This window comes from Periophthalmus magnuspinnatus, chromosome 1 (genome assembly GCF_009829125.3).
Source record: "Periophthalmus magnuspinnatus isolate fPerMag1 chromosome 1, fPerMag1.2.pri, whole genome shotgun sequence".
NCBI lineage: Eukaryota > Metazoa > Chordata > Actinopteri > Gobiiformes > Gobiidae > Periophthalmus > Periophthalmus magnuspinnatus.
In genome coordinates this window covers 18,577,762-18,599,240 of record NC_047126.1, presented here as the reverse complement: position 1 = coordinate 18,599,240, position 21,479 = coordinate 18,577,762, and the positions used below count along the sequence as shown (strand labels likewise).

Sequence of the window (21,479 nt, the reverse complement as noted above, 5' to 3'; positions counted from 1 at the left end):
ATATATTCATTATCCCTCCTTTATGCCATATTCACTCTCCCTTCTCTGCACATGTCCAAACCATCTCAACATAAACTATCTCCAAAACATCTAACATGAGTCCTGAGTCAATAAAGACTAACATTTTAATCATATTCACCTTAACTCAAATTGTGCAGCGTGTCTTGACGTGTTAACCTTACATCACGTGACGTACAGGTCGTTACTTTGATTATATCCAAACAAAAGGGATTAAACCTCGTCAGTGGGTTCTAGTTGATCTGTTTTCTGTCCTGCTATGCCCTCTACTGGATACCTGCTACACCTGCAGCCAAAGGGGGCTAATCATACCTGTTTATTGCCTTGAAATTATTTTCAATACTTTCATACCCGATTGAATAATTTTCTTTACTTTTAATCCTTTACACTTTAATAATCTACCTATCCCTTTATACTTCTCTTCCTAGGCTATTTTTGTTTCCCATGCATCAGCTACACTGCACAAACATAACGTTGCAAAGATTTAACTATGAGGTTAATGCAAAAACATATCCATTTTTTTTTTATCCACAGGCGTACTTTTTATTCATTTTGTTTTTATATTGCAAACCCTTTGTTTGCAATATGTAGGCTATAATATGACCACAGGTTTGACAAATGAGACAGCAGCAGAACGTCACCCTCCTTTCATGATGACCAAGAATAATCTCACTGCGCCCTTCACAAAAACAGTTCATTTGCTTTGACATGCTGGTAGGGTATATGCTTATCCTTTTTTGCAGTTTTGTGCCATGTTAAATATGCAATGGTTTAAACGGCTAGTTCCTCTGTGCTAGCCCTGGTCCAGCCTCTCTCTCCCGGAGGAGGAGGAAGTGTCAGCGCGAGGACCCGTTTTATTGGTCCACAGATGATGCCCATGATTGAACCTGCTCCAAACAACAACAGCGTCTCTCGCTCGCGGCTGGATTTAGCGCGGACTAGGGTCGTTCTGGATCCGTATTGACTCCTGGTGGGGTGAATCAGAGGCTGTGGTCTGCGCCTGTAGCGGTGTATCGTGTCTCTGTGGATGTTTACGGCACAGACGCGGTGAGATGAGGTGAGAGGCTGCGCCGTGCAGTAATTTATCGCGGTGATGATGGAGCCATAACGCGGCTGATGCGAGAGGCGGAGGGTGGGGCCACGGAGGGAGCAGACTGTCTCTGACCGCGCTGCCGCCAGTCACCGGGCCCTGCCCGCCCTGGAGAAAAGGCTGCTGCTGCTGCTGAACGTGCGGAGGATGAGCGGTCCGCGGTAGCGCGGTGCAGTCGTCATCCTCCGCTCCAACAGGACTCATTATGAACGACACACAGGAAATGTCTCCGGACTTCGTGCTGATGCGGCTGGTGTCCGCGGCCGAGGAGCGGCTGGACGCGGAGAATGGGAACGTCTCTGCGGTAAACGGAGTGGCGTTGGGCCACAGTGGAGGCAAAGCGGCTCTGGAGCTCAGCAGAGAGCAGGGCCTTGACAACAAAGCAGAGTCAGAGCCGCAGAGGCACGAGGGCCCGGGCTTTGAGTTCAGCACGAGCCCCGGATTGAGGCCGCAGCTGCTCGTGTTCCCGGAGCTGGACCTGGACCGCGGTCCCGCTGTAAACAACAACAACGGCCTGAGCGCGCAAGACGCGCAGCATCCTCCAGACGAGCCCTCAGGCGCGGACAGAGCCACTCGGGGGGCAGTTTTTGAGCTCGCGCGGAGGTTTGGAGAGCTGCCGCGGTGCTCGTGTCAGGCCCCTCACGCACCAGGGGCCACGGGGCCCGAGGTAGACGACCCCACGGAGACTAGCGATGCCCTCCTCGTGCTGGAGGGCCTCGGAGGCGCACTGGACGAACCGCAAAGCGACGCGGAAGATGCAGCGCGGCAGGACTTTTTGCTGCACCGAAAACGCGACATTGTGCAGAAAATGTCAGTGTCCATCAGCAGCCTTCAGGCGGAGCTCACGCGCCAGGTGCAAGCTCACGTGCAAGGTGCAGATGGAGGTGTGCCCTCTGACGTCACACAGGTAACTGCAAAGACTCCAGTTTCACCTGGGTTGCACTTGGCCCGTAGTCCCAGCCCAGGACTCACGTGCATGCCCAGTCTCACGTGCACGCCCAGGAGAAGACCTGAGCGCTGTTCGAGCGCACCTCGGACTCCGTGCACGAGCCGCGCTGCAGCAGCATCAGGAGAGAAGACTCTGAAGGGAAAGTCCAAAAAAGGTCTGAAGGTTCGTCTGAGTAAACTGTTCAGAACTAAGAGCTGCAGTGGCTCCTCACATCTCCTGGACAAACGACCCTCCATGACGTCAGTGTCATCGTCCAACAGCCTCCTGGACGTGGGCGCGGAGCAGGACACAGCACACAGGTCAGTCTTTCTCTCTACAGACATATACTTATATGTCATATGATTGAGACAGAGGAGAACACTTCACTCAGATCCAAGTATAGTCATATCTGGCTCCAAAAAATACAAGTTGATTGCTAAATGCTAATGCTTCTAAAACAAGGCCTTGCAGGCAACGCTACTCAAACTGGCCACCAGGAGGCTTCAGCGCTTTGTTTACAAATTTTCACACTGCACCTTCAAAGTACCTTTAATACCTGTGTCACTAACATCTCTTTATCTAACTCTTCTCTCTCCATGTCTCTTTTTCCTTGTCTCCTCCCATGTTTTCTCTCTTGTCTTTTGTTTCCCTTGCTCCTCTCTTGTTTCCTCTCTCCTTTCTCCTTATGTCCTCACATGTCTCTTATCTTGTCTCCTGTCTCCTTGTTTCCTCCAATGTCTCTTCTCTTGTCTCCTGCCATGTCTTGTCTCTTATCTGCTGTTTCCCTTGTTTCCTCTGTTGTCTTCTATTTCCCTTGTCTCCTCTCTTGTCTCCTGTTTCCCTTGTCACCTCTCTCCTTTCTCCTTGTTTCCTCACATGTCTCTTCTCTTGTCTCCTGCTTCCTTGTCTCCCTTCTTCTCTCACCTTGCCTTCTCTTGTGGGGGGGAACAGCCAGCCCAGACTGACCCGGGCCCACAGTGCCTTCTCTCCTGCTGCCCTCTCGGCTTCACTTGCTGCTTTTGCTGGTAAGACCCCCTACCTGAGTTTATTATAATCCATTTAACTAAAGTACAGATCCCAATTTGTTGACATTCACAACCAATCCATCTTTTTCAGTCTAGGTATCAGTATCTTGTGAGTAGCCTAGTAGCTGCTTAGGTCCAAATCAACATACTATCATCTTTTTCAAACTGATCAAAATACACTTAAAATTAGTACAAAATTTAAGGTGCACCATGTAACTTTTCACCACCTGCTTGTTTCCATTCTTTGTTATGGCCATTATTACGTTATCCTTGCCTGTCTTGCATTTAAGGTATTAGGATATGCCAAATATCTAAAACATGCATTTTAGTGTTAGTGGGGTCGCCTCTCCACAGATCTGACCTGTATGTTGGCCTTGTCTTGTCTGGAAAAGCAATAACATCTCCATGGAGGCAAGAAGGCAGTGGACTCTGTACCAGAAACGTTGCATAGTACACCTTTAACAGCAGGCCAACTCTTTGGTAAACTAAAGTGCAAACTATAAGCCATGCAGTGTCAACATTGGCCATTGGTCTTTTAACACATTTTTTGATCCATTTTAGGCTTTATAGCTATAATTTAAAAAAAAACGGTCAATAGTTCAATTTTTTGTCAGCCTTCCTTCATAAATACCAAGCACTGAGAATATAAATAGTGACATTTTAATCAAGTTAAAGCCATAGTATTTAGCCAAAAATATACTAAAATTAAAGTTGTTTTTTTTTCATTTTGGTTGTTTTTAGTGTACTGAAAACATATGTCCTTACTGTGAGTGGGCTTGCATCACAATAAACCTCCTCTTCCACAGAAATGTTCCTTTAATCTTCCACAGTATGGCATAAAACATATTTATTTACATAGAATCATACAGGTGACGTGCCACCTCCAGAAAGTTTCCTACTGTAACTTTAAAAATAATAATGATAATGTCTTGGGTTTATAAAGCGCCATAGGTGAGGTGAGGATGGCAGTCTGTTACTACTAAATATTCATCATTTAGTTTGGTTGTTTGCTCAAAAACAGATGGCGATATGTTTCCAAACTACCCCTTACTTCCAAAATTAGTGTTAACCCTTACCTTCTTTAATTATTCTAGCCCGGTTGCAGAGAGCCATGATGGTTAAATTGATGCAGATGGAGGCCTGTGGGTTTGTGGGCGAGAGGTGATGTAGTTTGACTAAAATAAATTTTGCTGAAATCACAAAATTCCAGGCCCTGAGTACCACTGCACATCGCTCTGAGAAGGGCTGAAATAGTGGTACCATAACAGAGAGACAATCAAAAGTCCATAGTCCTGGTTAGTCCATGTTAGCCTGGTTAGTCCTGGTTAGTCCTGGCTAGTCCTGGTTAGTCCTGGCTATCCAGGATAGTCCTCTTTTGAGACCTTCGTTTATCACTATAGGTTGTTTGCTTGTTATGACACTCACTTCCTTATTACTATGACCACCCACTATTCCTCATAACTTGCATTATTGACAGAAACTGCCATATCTTTTTTGGGGGGTTATCCCAATGATGATATTCAGTATGTTTGTAATAATTCAAAAATGTGCTTAAAGTCAATGTCAATGTTATGGTTTATTTTAAAAAGTAAAGCACAAAAGTTACTTTTATTTGAAAGTTTACACTGCAAATCTATAATAATTTCCCCGAAATGGGAACTGAATCTTTCTTTCATTTTCATTTTTAAATTTTAACAAAGAGACGACAGATGAGAATAGGACATTGGTATCTAAAAAGTAGCTTGAAAGTAAAGCTTTTTTAAAATTTATTTTGACTATTTGGGTTCCTTTTTCGTTATGAAATGAGTTCCATTGAAGGTATGTAGCAGCAGTAGAAATAGTAATTCTTATACCGATATACATTGTAATGTTAAAAATGTAAAACCAAACTACACAACAAACTTAATGAGACCATGTAAATCACATTTTAGTCAAATGACATTTGCAATTTCATAACAATGGAGTAGGCTTGAAGGTATGCTAACTAACTTTTTCTGATTTCCCTGATATTATTGCTTTGTAATGTTCCACAGTAGACATTAAAACATATCTCACATTTATTCAACTATTGTTCTTTTTAGTGCTAAAAAATACCTTGAAAACCTTTAATGTAATACTATGGAACGTTTTAACTATAAGTCCATTTTCCTTATAATGATTTGATACCTCTTGTCTTTCAGGTGAAACGGTCTCGTTGGTGGATGTGGACATTTCTCGTAGAGGGACAAACACTCCTCATCCCCCCACACCTCCTCCTCCTCCACGCCGCTCCCTCAGTCTTTTAGGTACGTTATCCTCTGGCTCTACTGTGTTAATGTTCTAGAGTTTGATGATGATATAGTCTCTAATGGTGGGCAAGGGCCTATTTAACTCTATGGGAAATTCACAGTTTAGTTTTTTATAAGAAATATCTTGCCTGGGATCCAGAATACACACTTCTTCAATACTTTACAAAGACGTGAGTCTGGTCACTGAATCTCCCCCATTTTCAAATGGGATTTTGTGGATTAGCCAATAGGGCACACGCATGGTTTGTCTGTATTAGAAAAAAATAACAGAAAAACAAATATCACAGCTGGCTGAAAAATATTGCAGATTTCTGCAGAATCAATGAGCGAAGCAGTAAACTCTGTTAATCTGAGATGAGATAAATTTTATTTTATTTGTAAGTCAAAGATGACCAATGAGCTCCTCGATTTCACATGTGTGACTAAAAAAACAAATCTGACTGCACAATCACATTTGACTGGGCTTGATAGGCAACAGAGTATTAATATTTCTAAGCAATTGGGTCCACAAGCTTAACCTTGCACAGCAAGATGAATTCCTGTGATATTTGTGAGTTCACTCATGAGAATTCATCTTGGTGTGCCCCTGCTGGTGCAATAGGGCCCGACAGGTGGCTGGCGCACCAATCACGACGGCATTAAGGTTTGTGCAGAAACCAAAGTGCTCAAGCGAACCAAAACAAACATAGTGACACCGACCAATGTACTTCAGTCTATTTTAGCATCAATACAGACTATTTCGTTTGTTGAAAACATGCAGATGGTTGCACTTTGAAGATGTCTGTTTTTTGTTTGTTTTTTTCAACTGGATGTACAAGGTTAGATTTTTTGTCTTATTCCGCTGTTGTGACGTATTAAAATCAAATAATCAGTATTAGGTTCCGCTTTTTTCAAACTGCTTTCAGTGATTCCCAGATTGATAATGTGTGGAACTTCATTCAGAGTGACAGACATATCAATCTGGTTTGAGCCAGGTTAACACAAACTTGCCATATGAATCTTATTGCCTTTCAACTGATAACAATTACGCCACTTTGCGCAAGTATGATTTCACTTTTGTTTAGTTTTATTGACAGACAGAGATGTTAAACTTTGTGCCAGTTTTTGTTTTATGTGGAAAGACCCAGTAATGACAGAGAAATTAATCATAAACCATAAACCAGGTTAACAAATCTGCAATCTGACAGTTAACAGCAACTTCCACCATCGTATTCTGACCTTTCCTTCAGCTCAATTTTAAACTATACGTATTAGACAATGTTGTGATGTGACTTGAACCCAACCTGTTAAGGTTTTCAAAGGTATCAACCAACAGAAGCTAATCAATTGATATTGATTTAAAATATCACATTAACAGGACAAAACCTGACAATTTCTGAACAGTTTTAGAATGATCTTGAGCTGTATCAGAATTACTAGAATATCTCATAATAACATAAAGAAACATATAGAAACTATTATATTGTGTTGAAAATAAGTCAAATGAGTCTTTTCTCTGAAAAAACTGTTTAATTATGTTTGTGGTATCGGTGTCAAATGTCGAGGCTCTTTCTTGGAATTGAAAAAAACAAAAAACGATAAAGGAATAAGCAATTTCTTTCAGTTTGATTAGATTTGTGATTTATTTTTCAAAGTGCAGATTCACACAGAGTGCATTTTAAACATGTCGAGGAGCATAACAGTTTTTGTCGGGCAAATCCAGAATTTTCTCTCTGTATTTTTTATACAAATTGATATCAGTTTGGTCCCCATGCCCTCCATCACATCTCAAGTCCAACCACACGTTATCGCACAATATGAACTAAGCAGCTCATTGGTCACCCATATTTTACAAATAAAATCACATTTATCTCACCTCAGTGAGGTGACATAAATGCTCATTGGTTCAGCAGAAATCTTCAATGTTTTTCAGCCCTCTGTGATATTTTCCTAATTTTTTCCCTTATTCTTTATTGTGTGAGAATATTATGGCTCCTAAATAAATTATGCTTTGCCACATTCTCTGGGGGGTATGATGCTAACTTCGAAACTTGTATTAGACTTGTATCTAAGCTTTATCTTAACACAGTGACCATAAGGAGCTGACTTAGCTGGAACAACAGGTGAGCTGCTGTTTAACAAGTCCCTCTCAAATAACAGTACAGTCACAAGCTAGTTGCCATTAACCAGCAGTTTTCAGATAATCTTAAAACTCTTATGGCAGTGTGTGCATTGTGTCACCATGGTAACTGCTGAACATTCCACCATCGATATACATGCAGAAAACCCCCAGCAGGATGTCACTGCAAAATATCAATTACAGATTTACAATTTGTGATTCTTTAAATTGTTATTTTGATTCAGTGATTAATTTAGCAAACATGCTCTGAATTGCATAGGACTGTTATCTGATTTAAACTAAATTCTGAATCATGTTCGTCAACAACTTATTCTGACCACTTCAAAAGGAAGAGAACATCCTTTTTTGTGCTTAAAGCAGAAGTGAAACGTTTATTTGCACAACTGAGAAAATGCTACGTAGTCTGCGTGTCTTGCCTGGGTGGTTGTGACAATATGGACTATACAAATTTTTGATAATAATGAAATGTTTTTTTTTAATTTGCTCTTGGAGTTAAGCAAGTAAGCAAGTCTCAACAAATATTACCAGTACCTTAACTTGTAGTATATTCACAATTATGCAGTTTTAAAGATTTTCATTAACTGGTAGTTGTCTAAAATCATCTTTAATCCGAATATTACATTTGTTAATGTATTGTAATCTGCCTAACAGCTATCACTATAAACACTGTTTTCAATTGCACGATTCCACAGTGTATTAGTTCTTTGATGGGGAACAACAAGATCACAGATATTTACACACTTTGTTTAGAGCTCGCCACACAATACAGGATAAATTGCCCAATTTGGGACCTGATCTACTTCTCCCTGATGTCAGGGGAGGTATGACCAAAAGTGTGACTGGTTTCAATGCAGTTTGAGCTGCTCACTCATATTGTAACCACAAAACATCACCACAGCAACAGCCAATAAAACAGAGCATCAAGGGGTGATGAAGTGACACACACAGGTGCAAGATACAAATCCAGGAAGTGGCGAAAAATAATTAGGTGACTTTATTACTCAACTCTTGTAAAGTTGTAAAGTTAAACTGCAGCATTCTCATCCATGTTATCCATTAGAATTTGTCCTGCACAAATAGTGACACCCAGTCCCTTTGGGACAACGGATGAAAATGATCCTTTGGCTGTAGTTCCTTTATGTGTGTCTATTTTCATCCACGCAGTTAGGATCAGAGTGAAGCTACTGTAGATTAATGTTAGTGACTCTCCTTCCTGTGTAATTTATCAGCAGCCTTCTGTACATTAAAAACATTTATCTGAACTATTTCATCACATTTCACATATAATAATAATGACACAGTTTAAAGACTAAGTATAAGTGCAAAGCTCTGATCTTTTGAACACTTTAGAATTTCAAAGTAAGTTGTTTACTGCAAACAGGAAAGAGTTGACGCAAAGTGCTCTCAGAACTTTTAGCTTGTTGTGTCTCCTCTCTGCCATACCCGCTACACTCTTTGCGCTCGGAGATTTAAAATGTGTCTGTGATCCGCACTTTTTGTTGCACCTTCAAAAATGGTTTAAGACTGAAAAATCCTGCAGTGTGTGGCAGGCCTTGGTCATATTGGGACTGAAATGTAATGATGATTATATAAGTTATATCATAGCCCTACTTTTACTGCTTATTAAATATAGTACATGATATATTGAAGCAACACTATTTCAAAGAGAAAAGCTATGCCTAAATACATGTTATGTTTAGGTTTATGCCTAGTTTCATAATTTAAAGAGGCACTATGTAACTTTCCTGGTGGATTTGCCACATGCGTGTCTTAATGGAGATGTTATTACTTTGCCTGAAATCTTCAGCAGTGTGAAATTAAACATTTATCTCCATGAAAATAAGTAGGGGACGCCACCATGGTTTAAGTTTAGATCTTTTGAGAGCAACTCTGGTCACAGTTAGCATACATGTTATTGTATGCAAAATTGGATTTGATAATTTTGCAATTGAACACTTGTAATTTAACAAATGCAAGATAGACAGGTACTGTGGAACGTTCTAGGCAAAGCAATAATATCTCCATGGAGACAAGCAGATGGTAGACAAATTACACAGTGCACCTTTAAAGATTATTTCAAGCTGACTCCATTCTACCCATCTTGGATAGTATAGATGCAGCTCCGCCCTCCTGATAGTAGAAGAGTATTTTTAAACTATTGTTGGTTTAAAAGTGCTGAGTGAGTTTTTCTTATGTGCATTTTCTGTGTTTTTCTTCAACCCTTTCTCGTGTGCCTCATGCTTCAAGCCATTTGTTATTTTCTGACCCACATAACTCCACAGCACTCCTATAGACATGATTTATTACTGCCACCACTCGAAATGCAGGCTCAGGTAAATGCTGGATAAATATGCAACATACCAAGTATTTTATAGTAGTGGGCACAGTTTAACATTTTAATGTTTTAATGGATTTGCTTCCCACAAATATTGCAACTGAATTTCTACAGTTAATATTACTTAAATTCAGAAATGAAAGTACTACATCTTAACTTCCATTTAAATACTGATAAGTGAAACTTTCATTGACTAACTTAAAATCCCCAACCTTGCTTTTTTTTTAATGTATTTTAAATACATAATAAATAAATACATACAATAAACACATTAAATTATCTTCTTGGAGTATTTATTATGATAAACGTTATAGTAATGAAGTTTTTTACCTGTTTAAAAGTAGTTTTGAATGGTCTTTTTAATAATAATAATTTTACATTTCTTTGAAGAAAAATGTTATTCCTATGTCTAATATTACTTCAAGCTGTCACTCTGGCCGACCGAGCCATGTTGCATTCTTACATAACGACACTAGATGCCATCTATGTTACTGCAGTCTGATAGTGTAAGTCCAGGTGAGGGGAGGGGGGAACAGGTTTCACATCTGCCATCTACGGGTAAAAAAACCCCAAAACCTATGGATTATAGCTTTAAAAGTATACTATGGCTTATGCTGTAGGCTTATACATACAGTATACAGATATAAAAATATCAACTTTTTATAAAGAAGTGGTTTATGGAGCTAAATTAATCTCCTACTCTGGCGTGGCCAGAGTTGTGTTTTAGTTTTGATTGTTTGTTTTTTTCTTGAGTGATGCAAATAAAGAAGGAACCACATTGTCTGTGTGAATGGTCATGTTTATTAGCTGTCACCTGCTTTTCTCCATGGAGAGGGTTGGTTTGGTTGATATATTCCTCATACAATGTACATGGAGACATGCAGGTGCTGTAGCAGGCGTCATCAGTTTTTCAGTGCATTTAGGTAACTCTTTGGTCTGCATATTGGTTCCTTATGTTGATTCCTTGCTAAATCCTTGATTAATCCTTGTCCTCCTCCTATCCCTTTTTTCCTCCATTCTTTTATTTCCCTCCATTCTCCTTCTCTTCTATGAATGCTGTCCTGACTCCGTCCATACATCCTCTTTCTCTCTCTCTTGACTCCGGCCCCCCCAATCCCCATCCTCTCTTCCTCCATCATTCTCTCTCTTGCATCTCTCCCCTCTCTCCTCTCTCTTCTCCTCTCTATACCCTCCTATTCTCTCTCTCTCCCTTCTCTCTAACCTCTTCTGGCTCCTCCTCTTGCTCTCCCCTTTCTGTCTTCTCGACCTCCCTTCATCTCTCTGACTCCTCTCTCGTGTTTTCCCATCTCTCTCTCTGTCTGCCTGTCATCTCTCCTCCCATCCCTTCTGATCGCTTTTGCTCTTTTTCCCTATTCTTCCTCTATTCCCTCCACCTTTCCTCCTTGTGCATATTCCCTTTATGTTCAGATGATTTTGCGGGTGCTGTCCCGGTACAGCGGGGGCCCTTCGTGCTCAGTGTGATGGGGGCATCTCTTCAGTCTCTCCCCCTGCCTCCCCCTCCTCCCCCCTCCCTCTCCATCCACCACAGCCTCAGCCTCAATGGTAAGCAGTAAAACATCATGGGAAAGTTACTGTTGTGACTACTATTGTGAATTAAAATATTTATGCGTATATATATTTTATATATATAATTCTCATTTTAATATTCTGTTGAAAGCACTGGTCCTCCTACAAACACTCACTGATGTAGAAATTAAGTCATGCATATCTAATGCAAAAATTTTACATTATTATAGATAGATAGATCGATCAAAATCAAAAGTTATCAGTTTTTTTGTATAAGGGTCTTTGTGTGGCGCAGCTGTAAAGTTTGACAAAAAATTTGAGCTTGTGAAAAATGTCTTCAATTGAGATATTTGAAGAAAAGGGGTGCAGTAGCACCGCATAGTTGGCTGTGTGTGTACTATAATGATCTCTCATTATAGTACACACACAGCTTCCCCATTGTGTGGCATGGTTGATCATTGCCACTTGCAGCTCTGTTATTACTTTATATAAATTATAATGAATGTTTGTTTTTGTTTCAGACGCGTTTCTCCGAGCCCTCCCTCTCTCCACCCCCTCTGCGGCTGAAGCTCCGCCTCCTCGACAGGCCCCACCCTCAGTGCTCTGCGCCCTGAGACGGTCTGAGGCCAGCAACTTTGCAGCCAGTTTACGGGAGCTCGAGAAGGTATGTCTTCATTTTCCAAACTGCTGTCATAGTTAATATTAATATTATATCACTACAATTATTCAAGTTTATGTAAAAGTCATTCAGCCTTGAAGAGCTTCTTGGAGTGAGGAGATACTACAAAATGCAGGGTGAATTTTGGACTTTTTTGTTGCAATTGTAGTCAGAGCATCCAAATCACAAAAAACGTCTCTTGCACCTAAGGCCCAATTATTCTCTACAGACTTTATGCCGAACCAGCCACTATATGCTTTTACACTGCTTTTACTTAACAAACATGTATAGTCTGGGACTAGCATATTGATAACACAGACAAAGCAGAGTATGTGCAGTAAAAAGTACAGCATTTTGTAATTTGGGCCAAGAAGCTTGAATATGCCTTGATATCCAGTTTAGGTGCCACACTAAACAGCTATATATTTCTGCCCTGTGTTGTGTCTACCTCTGTGCAGTGTGGCTGGTACTGGGGTCCTATGAACTGGGGCGATGCAGAGATGAAGCTTAAAGGGAAACCGGACGGGTCTTTTCTGGTGCGGGACAGTTCTGATCCACGTTACATCCTCAGCCTGAGCTTCAGGTCTCAGGGGGTCACCCACCACACGCGTATGGAGCACTACAGAGGTGAGAGCAACAGGGCATCACAATCACTATAAGGAGTATTAGGGTGCATTCATATTTGCACATTAAAATTTAAACTAAACTGGCATTAAACCTGAAACTAAACCTGGACTAAGCAATAGGTAGTAGTAGTTCTGGCTGGAAGTGACTTGTATCTCCATCCAGGAGGCAGCAGGTGGTACCGGCATTTTTTTTTTGCAGGTCATGTTCATTAGCAGAGGGGTCCTGCTTTAGGGTTATTGTGTTAGTGGCATAATTTGGTTTCAGTGTTATCATTTATTGTCTATGTTTTGTTCAGCAAAAATGTGTTACTTTGACAGGCCTACTAAACCCAAACTCAGGACTTGAACGGGACCAAACCAAGTCTACATCAGAACAAAACTGATTACCAAGCACGTACAAGTATGAACACACCCTTAGTTGTAGTAGTAGGATTAGTATTAGTAACTATACTTACTTAGTAAGTATAGTTACAGTTGGACTTGTAGGTGGACTTGTAAGACAAAAATAATGTTTGTGAGAGACAGGGATCGGCTGTAGATTAAATTAAAAACATAAATGATGAGTAGCAGTAGTAGTGGTAGTAGTCATAGTAGTAGTGGCTCTAATACTCAATATTAATAAGAAGACTTGACACCCTTAAAATGCAGTGGTAAAACAGATCTTAACCAGATCGAAATCACCACTATTCCAGGATTTAACCATCCCTCAAGTGCGTACAACAAAAACATAACCAGTGCTGTCCATATTCTATGAAACACACATAATATTTATTGCTGCGGTGTGTTATGTGGCCATAGAGTCATGTCTAGAAATACATTCATTATTCAGAGTGGGTCTGAAACGACACTCAGATGAACGCAATGAGCGTTGAACGCTTGAACGCACCACGGCCCAGATTCAGGACAGGCTTTTAGACATATACCCCAGAGCCAGTGCAGGGAGAGCCATGGTCCCACTGTAGATCAGGTCGCCTGTCTGGAGAGGCGCAATGGCGATAATAATGTTTGCTATTGTTTAAAGTTAATTTAACATGGCTGTTGAATTTGTTTTATCTTGTTGTTTATCTTGTCATGTATTTAACTTGTTTTAGTCATATTCATGAGGATATTTTATTCTATGGCTAAACAATATTGTGACTAGATCTGAGTTTAAGTTATAGTCGAATTCTGTTCAAAGTTTTAAACAAGTGCAGAAGCATTTCAATTTGCGACAGTACCAGTTTGGTTTGATGGCAATACATTTTACATTTCTATTTTATTTGGCACAAAATTATCTTCCTTTGGAGCCTGGGGGCTTGTAACTAATAATTTCTACACATAAAATCAACATGGTGGCAGTGGTATTTTGTTTCTTAATTAAATCTTGCTATGACTAGTCAGCCTGAATAGTCTTTACCCTCATATTTTTTACTTGTTTCAATGTCTGATTTATGTATTTATTTTTATTAGGCAGTTGGCAGTTCTTGTTGTTTTATGCATAGCTCTCTACTCTCCATTTAAATTTTATTGATTAATTTGGCATAATTATCGTTGCTGTTCTTAGAGCCTTACTTGGGGTATTCATGGATGAAGTGTATTTTGTGTTGTTTGTCCTAACACTGGCTGGTATTTCTATAGCATAGCGCTTTATTGACACAGGTAAGCTTTCATTCATATTTCAACAGTTATTGTTATAAAAGAACATTGATAATCAGATACATTAAATTTCTGAGCCTTGACCTGATTTTGAGCTCTACCACTCAAAGGAAAACTACACAGCAGACTCCTAAGTGATATTTAACCTGTTTTCTTCATTCTCACCATCATCTAAAATGCACACATTAATGAATAATGAATACTGAAAGTGTTCCTACGATAACATAGGCTAACATGGCCTCTTTGTCTCCTGTTTTAGGTACGTTTAGTCTATGGTGTCATCCGAAGTTCGAGGACCGCTGTCACTCTGTGGTGGAGTTCATTGAGAGGGCCATCATGCACTCCAAAAATGGAAAATTCCTCTACTTCCTGCGATCTCGGGTCCCAGGTCAGAACATATGCAATGTGACGTAGGGTAGCCATTAGTAGTTTGGAGTTCAGTGAACAAGGTTAAACACACAGACAAAGGCAGGTATACGTGGCCCACATCTTTACTTTTTTTGTTTCAATAACTGCAATGTGCTGGTGCCAAAAAAGGTGCAATGTGCAGTATGGAGGTGAGGCGACAGCAGCAGAACCTACTGTGATGGTTTCAGGCGCCTTTTATCCTGTCACACTCTCTGGATAAAACAAGTGCTAATTAAGGGGGATGTTAACTTTAACATTAGCTCTTTAAAACACTCTAAAACCTCCATAAACCCAAATAAACCCATGAACCAACTTAACTTTATACAAGAATATATATAAAACCCTACCCAACACCGAATATATTTAAAACCCATAAACCCTTTAAAAAAGCTCAACTGCCGCAGAACCCTCTTAAGGGAACTTGTTTCTCCAGGAAACCCTTTGACACTTTTGTAACAAATGAGTGGTTTGTTACATGCAGAATATGAATATGAAGATTGAACTGACAAAAGTAATTTGATTTCTGATTGCTGATTACTCTTTCTTAAAGTAACTTAGATTACATAAGAATACTTTAATTAAGAGGTAATCAGATTACAGATCACTGTCTATAAATGGAAAAATTATAATTTATCCATCTAATCTTCTATCTAATAATCCAGACAGTACCCTGTTGTGTTTTTAAAATCCATTCTTCTTTTTGCAAATGTTTCCCTTACACATCATTATTTATAATTTTTTAAATTATTTTAAGTTTACTTGTTAATGGATGATGACGTCCTCAGGTCTTCCTCCGACTCCGGTGCAGCTGCTGTATCCAGTGTCTCGCTTCAGTAATGTCAAGTCTCTGCAGCATCTGTGTCGCTTCTGCATCAGACAGATCGTCCGGATCGACCACATCCAGGAACTTCCACTGCCCAGGTACAAGCAATGCAATACTACTGCTGTGATTCTGCATCCCACTGCAATTACAACTACTATGCATATTATAATGACCAAAATCCATAAACTTCCACTGCCTATGTACAAGCAAATACTATTACTTTGGTGGCACAGTAGTTGCCTCACAGCAAGAAGGTTCTGAGTATGACTCCGGACTGCCCAGGCCTCTCTGTGGCGTCTGCATGGGTGTCCTCCGAGCACTCCAGTTTCCCCCATCAAACAAAAACATGCACCACAGGTAAAACCCTTCAGATGAGGTGGTCCTGGGTGCTCACTGCTCTAGACGGGCTGTCCCAGTGGCATTGAAGGGTGGGTCAAATGTAAATTTTCCTAACCATACCACTGTAATACTGCCTATATGACTACTACAACTACTATTAATACTACTAATTATAGTTATATTATATATACTGAACACAGTTGAAAGGAGCATCCACTACCCATGCAGCAATTACTGATATTACTACTATTACTACTACTACTCACTTATTTACTTCTAATTATATGCACAATTCAAGAACTCCCACTATCTACTACTACGACTACTACTACAATAAAATACCACTACTATTACTACTGCAATACTACAGTACTATATTTACTACTGCTATTACTGCTACTGCTACAACCACCACCACTACTATTCATCACTGTCTTATAGTTTTCCATTTTAACTACAATGGTTACGTTTTCTAAAGCTCAAAATGAAAGTGAAAAATCTTTGCTAATCTGAAATCAGCATAGCCACTGTCATTCACAGTACACACAAATTTCGTAAAAGGACTGGACTAATTCTCAAAATATTTTTATGTTTCCATGTTTCCATGTAGACCGCTGATCTCATACCTGAGTAAGTTTTATTACTACGATCCGGAGGAGGAGATGTACATGTCAGTGAAGAAGAGTGTCCGATCTAGTGAGGAGGCAGAGGCCGAGCCAGAGCCACAAACGTAGCACCAAACACCAACAACAGTGAGTCTAAAGCAATGCTTTCATCACAGCTAAAACACAACCAGGAAAGGGATACAGTGAAATGAATAAGAGACAATGACCAAAATTTAGTTTGTGTGGAAACAAAGCTAATGACAGCTATCATTGTTGGTTGCATCTATGTATATCACTTGTCCCTTTCTCAGATAATTGTGCCTAATGCAATTACTCAAATTTCTATCAAGATTGTGATTCAGTTGTTTCTGTTTGTCATTTATATGCTTGGATGTTTTTAATAGCGAGGTCCACAGCCCATCCTCTGCCTGTGAAAGCATGCAGTTTGTGGCAAAGTTCAGACTGAAGTGGAAGGAATTTGAATTTTTTTTGTGTTGAATGGCAACTATCAAAAGGTTGTAATCTTTATGTTTATGTTTAAATTAATATTGATCCATAAATATGAAAATAAGTGATTATGATTATGATTATTATTTTATGTTATTTCCCCTGGAAATGGAAGTTTTTGCTCCCATCAGCTGCAACTGGAACCCTCTTGAAAGTATGCACGACGCGTTTGTAATTTGGAGACATTCAACAATACTTACAGATTTGATGATTTTCCCTTTTCTGATCATTACAGGATATTACAAATATCCTTTTGGCATGTAATGGAGAAAGCTATAGTGATTACAATTTGCCAGTATTCAGATATAGTATTCTCAATATGGTCTTATTCACATAGTTGGGTTGTGGACCTTTAATATTTATGACTAAATATTCAACATTTATGGACTTTACTTTTACCACATTATGACAAACGTTTCAAAGATAGGTTTGAAATGAAGTAGAAATTAACAAAACATATATACATGGGTTTTAGAGTGATGAAAAATTTGCCCTAGCAATTAATTAAGCAAAACTAAAAATTCTATTTTTGGTGAACAGGACTCAAAATGGCACCTATAAACAAGAAGTTGAACCACATGAATAGTGTACATATCAAGAACTTCAATCACTATTTTGCTCTGTCTCTGACAGGTTTGTGATGGAGGACTGTTCAGATTGGTTTCCTGGCCCCGGCTTCGTCCAATCAGATCCCTGGAAATGAGCGTCCCGTTTGATTGACACGGACCTGCTTCCTGACGGATTTTATCTGAGGGGTTTTGTTTTGCTGCTTTGAAACAAAAAAAGAAACTTGAAGAAATAAAGACGTAAAAACTGAAGTGAACCCAAAGGAGCACAGAGGATGGACATGTTGACACTAAAACATGATCGAACTTTAAGAAAAAACTCTAAAAACAATGCACTGGTTTCTTTGTACAAGTCATTTCTGCTGACGCTTTCTTGTTTCCCTCCATTTTGTTGAAGATGAGGGTTGTTCATTCAACACTGACAGATAATTGCACAGAGGCAGGGGTCTATCGGAAAACTCATAAATTTAAGATTTATATGGCCTTTATAGTTATGGCATTAAAATGCATTGATTTAAAGGGGCTGTATCCAATTATTTCATGTAACAAAATAAAATTTGTCTCACCCAAGTACAGATATTGGAAAAGCAGCTCTCGCTGTGTGCATCTAATTATAAACCATTTTTATCAACTGAGAAACAGAAAGTAAAGTTAATGCACTGTTAGCATGCTAGTTGTTGTTAGCAGTGGCAAGTTAGCAAATCTTCATTTTGGTCTCCGAAAGTTGTGGAAAGCACTTATAAAGTCATTGTGCTGAATAATTATGATTCTAGGAATGCATTAAGAAAGTATTGAATATGTTCGGACCACTGAAAATAGTTTAAAATGAATTAGTTTTACATTTTTAAGACAGCAAAAATCAGGTACGGTGTCTTTAAGTTATCAATTCTTCAAGTAAGATTTCAGTAGAAATAAAGTCAAGTTAAATTATACATAGCAAGTAGAACTGAAATCGCCTATGCTTAGAGCTACCATCCGTAATTGATTGGATTACCTCTCCTCCCCTCACCTGGCCTCTGTTCAGGCTCACCTGTGCTCTCTGGTCTTCTTCTGAAGATAACATTTACTGGTGACATGTGAGAATGTAACATGGCTGGGTCAGCCAGTCTAATTAAGGATGGTAGCTTTAAATCTGAACAGTTATTGAAAATACATTTTAAAATAAGACTCTAATGCAAGAAAGTGAAGACAATAATTGGTAAAAAAATATATATATATATATATATATATATAAATATTTATAAATATATTTGCTTTTAATTTTGATCAGCTTTGTATGAAACAAAAATTTATTAACTCCAGCCAAAAGAGGCCAGAGGAGTAATAAATTTATCTTACTCAAATTAACTACACTTCCCATGATACTTTGCCTCTGAGTGCATTTATCTGCACTGACTGATCTCTTGGTTTTCTCTGTTCAAATGTCAGGTGTATTTTGCTCATTTGGTTCTCGGTATCCTGAAGCTACAGCGTTTTCAGTAAAAACAGAAAAATAAAAATTTGTGTTGTCATTTTTAAGGGGCTCTTCTTCCCCACATGCTAATTAAGATGTTAAAGATTTTTCTCGATAATACCAAGGGTGTAGAATCAATATGGTTACATGAGTGGTTGTGGAGTGTTTCCACGTTGTCACTGGGTAAAAAAGACACATGTAAGTATGAGTGTCACACAGCTATGACCAGCCATACATGCCAAAGATAATTCCTTAGCAGCAATCATTTTGTATCTCAATGGGAGTTTCCAGGCTGAGTAAAGGTGATCCTCTAAGTAGCTTTTGTATTAATTACTACCTGAGAAAATGCTGTGTGAAATGCATAGATTATATTTGTGTCATTTTTAACACCCATGTATCTTGCCACAAAAAAAAAATCAAGTACAGGCCCTTTAATTTTAGATTAAGACTGTGTTCTTTAGGGAAAACAATTGCATCTGCATTTGACCCTTAAATGTCCCATAGACAAGAGCTCCAGTGCGCATGTTCAGTAGAAACCAAAACACCAAAATTGTACCCTGCAGCCATAAACTCTTATCACCAATAACCAAGATCCAATTAAAAAGAAATGGGCACCATGTTGGAGACCAGCGATAACCGGCTAATTACCTTTTATCTTGGTACAATAAAGTGCATTTGTAAATTTGCACCAAAATCAATTAACTTCTGTGCAAGATAACAAACAAATGAAGTCAGAAGGAAAGGTTATACGGTCGACGAATCTGCGCATTAAAGTAATTCATTTTTAACCCAGGCAGTTCACTTAAAAATGTTTAAAACTTGTGCGAGCGCTGGAAGCATGGTAAGTGAAGGGAAAAGTGAGATATCGAGTTGAATTATGCAGCCTGCTACTCTTTGAGGCTGTCTTTAGCAGTGCCAGGGGAGTGAAAACCAATGCATATCTCAAGCTTGACAAGGAACAGTTGAGAAATGGCTAAAAGCAAAGCCCAAATGGTCATATGCTCTATACACTGCAAAAAAATGAAAAAAGAATATTAATCCTGTTCTGTTTTGAGCTGTTTTGATCAGTTCAGATGTATTTTTTATATTTTTTTCTGACTGGTTTGATTTGATTTTATTTATTTTAATTCATCTTGAAAAACATACATTCATACTGGGAGTGGAGTCGCCTCTCCACCGATCTTATAACATTGACTGTACTGTCCCCATATATAGATATGTTATATCTGGGGACAGATATAACATATCTATATTTGGGGACAGTACCTTATTACTCCAATAATCTATAGTAAACCTATCAACTAAATAAATCTTAAATCAACGTAAATGTTTTAAATTGAAATAGCTTTTACACATTTAGACATTTTGTTTTGGCAGTATAGTGTAAGACAATATATTGACGCAGTGATGTAGTTTATAACATGCAAGCTGCAGTCTGTAAATAGGGTCAAGTGAACCCTTTGGTGGGCAAAACATATAGTGAATGAGAATTGTGTGTGTGGATATAGAGAGTGAATAGACAGCGCTAGAGGCAGGATCTTAACTGTGCAAGGCCAGATGGAGATGACAGAAGAGAGAGGATTGTGCACGTGTCATGCAGTTAAACTCAGTGTTAAATTTTGTTTAGTCGTGGTAATGTTCTTATACCCATGTTTTGTTTTCTTTTTTTGTTTTTGTTTGGTTTGGTTTTGAAGGATGCTGTGATTGGAGCTTCTAGAAAACATGGACAGAAAAAAACTCTTGTTTGTGCAGGTTTAGCTAATAATAATAGTAGTTAATTGTGGTGCTGGCCAAATGTGCTCATAGCCTTGGAGGAAGTGGGGACAGATGGAGATGTCATATGACAGAAAAGAGAAAAGTGGTTTTCCTGGGAATAAAAATAAAACCAAATTATATTAGTGCAATTTGAACAATATTGCAATAACAACAATTATGTTTTACCCTTGTTTTGGCTGCCAGTGTGTGACCAATCACGTCCACACAAGTGGGTGAAGTGTCTTGTACAAGGACACAGCTGCAGTATCCGCTGGTTGGAGCTGGGATTTAACAGCCTTTATCAGCCTTCTGGATGTAAGAACACTACAACTCTACCAAACACAGATCTAAACTTTAAATAAAAATTTGTTTCTTACATCTAAATATTGGATCGCTCCTTGTTCAACCATGCTTGGATACATTATTTTGCGGAGGATCGTGTAGTTTTTTTTTCTTGGCCTACTGCTAATAGCTGTTTTTTTTTTTTTTTTTTTTTACATTAGAGCAGCCATCCCTGGGTATCTCTACCACGCATAACGGTCTGCAGCCCATAATACACCACGGGTAGTGTATACGGGTCAGCCTCCAGACTCTTAAAGCTCATTGAATCGCACAAATGTCATTCTTCTTTAGCCCGAACAGCCCCCAGGAGCCCACATTGGCCGCAGAGCACGTCAGTGAAACTTTACCCCTGCTCTAATTGGGCAAATTGCTTTTCTATGTCCATCCTTATGACCCGCCTTCTTTTAGGGCAAACTCAAAATCCTATTGGTC

General features: G+C 39.2%; 1 protein-coding gene across 2 annotated transcripts; it reads left to right on the top strand.

Annotated features, from left to right (window-relative positions):
• The first annotated feature begins 900 nt into the window (after positions 1 to 900).
• socs7 (suppressor of cytokine signaling 7) lies at positions 901 to 16,567 on the top strand. 2 transcript variants are annotated; one of them, XM_033974216.2, is made up of 9 exons: positions 901 to 2,356; positions 2,988 to 3,061; positions 5,242 to 5,346; positions 11,232 to 11,366; positions 11,852 to 11,994; positions 12,447 to 12,615; positions 14,509 to 14,637; positions 15,443 to 15,578; positions 16,430 to 16,567. In XM_033974216.2, the coding sequence occupies exons 1-9, from the start codon at positions 1,314 to 1,316 to the stop codon at positions 16,551 to 16,553; spliced, it is 2,058 nt and encodes a 685-aa protein (XP_033830107.1). In that variant the 5' UTR covers positions 901 to 1,313; the 3' UTR covers positions 16,554 to 16,567. The 2 variants fall into 2 exon arrangements, with proteins under 2 accessions (XP_033830107.1, XP_055079084.1); XM_055223109.1 differs by lacking the exon at positions 11,232 to 11,366.
• The last annotated feature ends 4,912 nt before the right edge of the window (positions 16,568 to 21,479 follow it).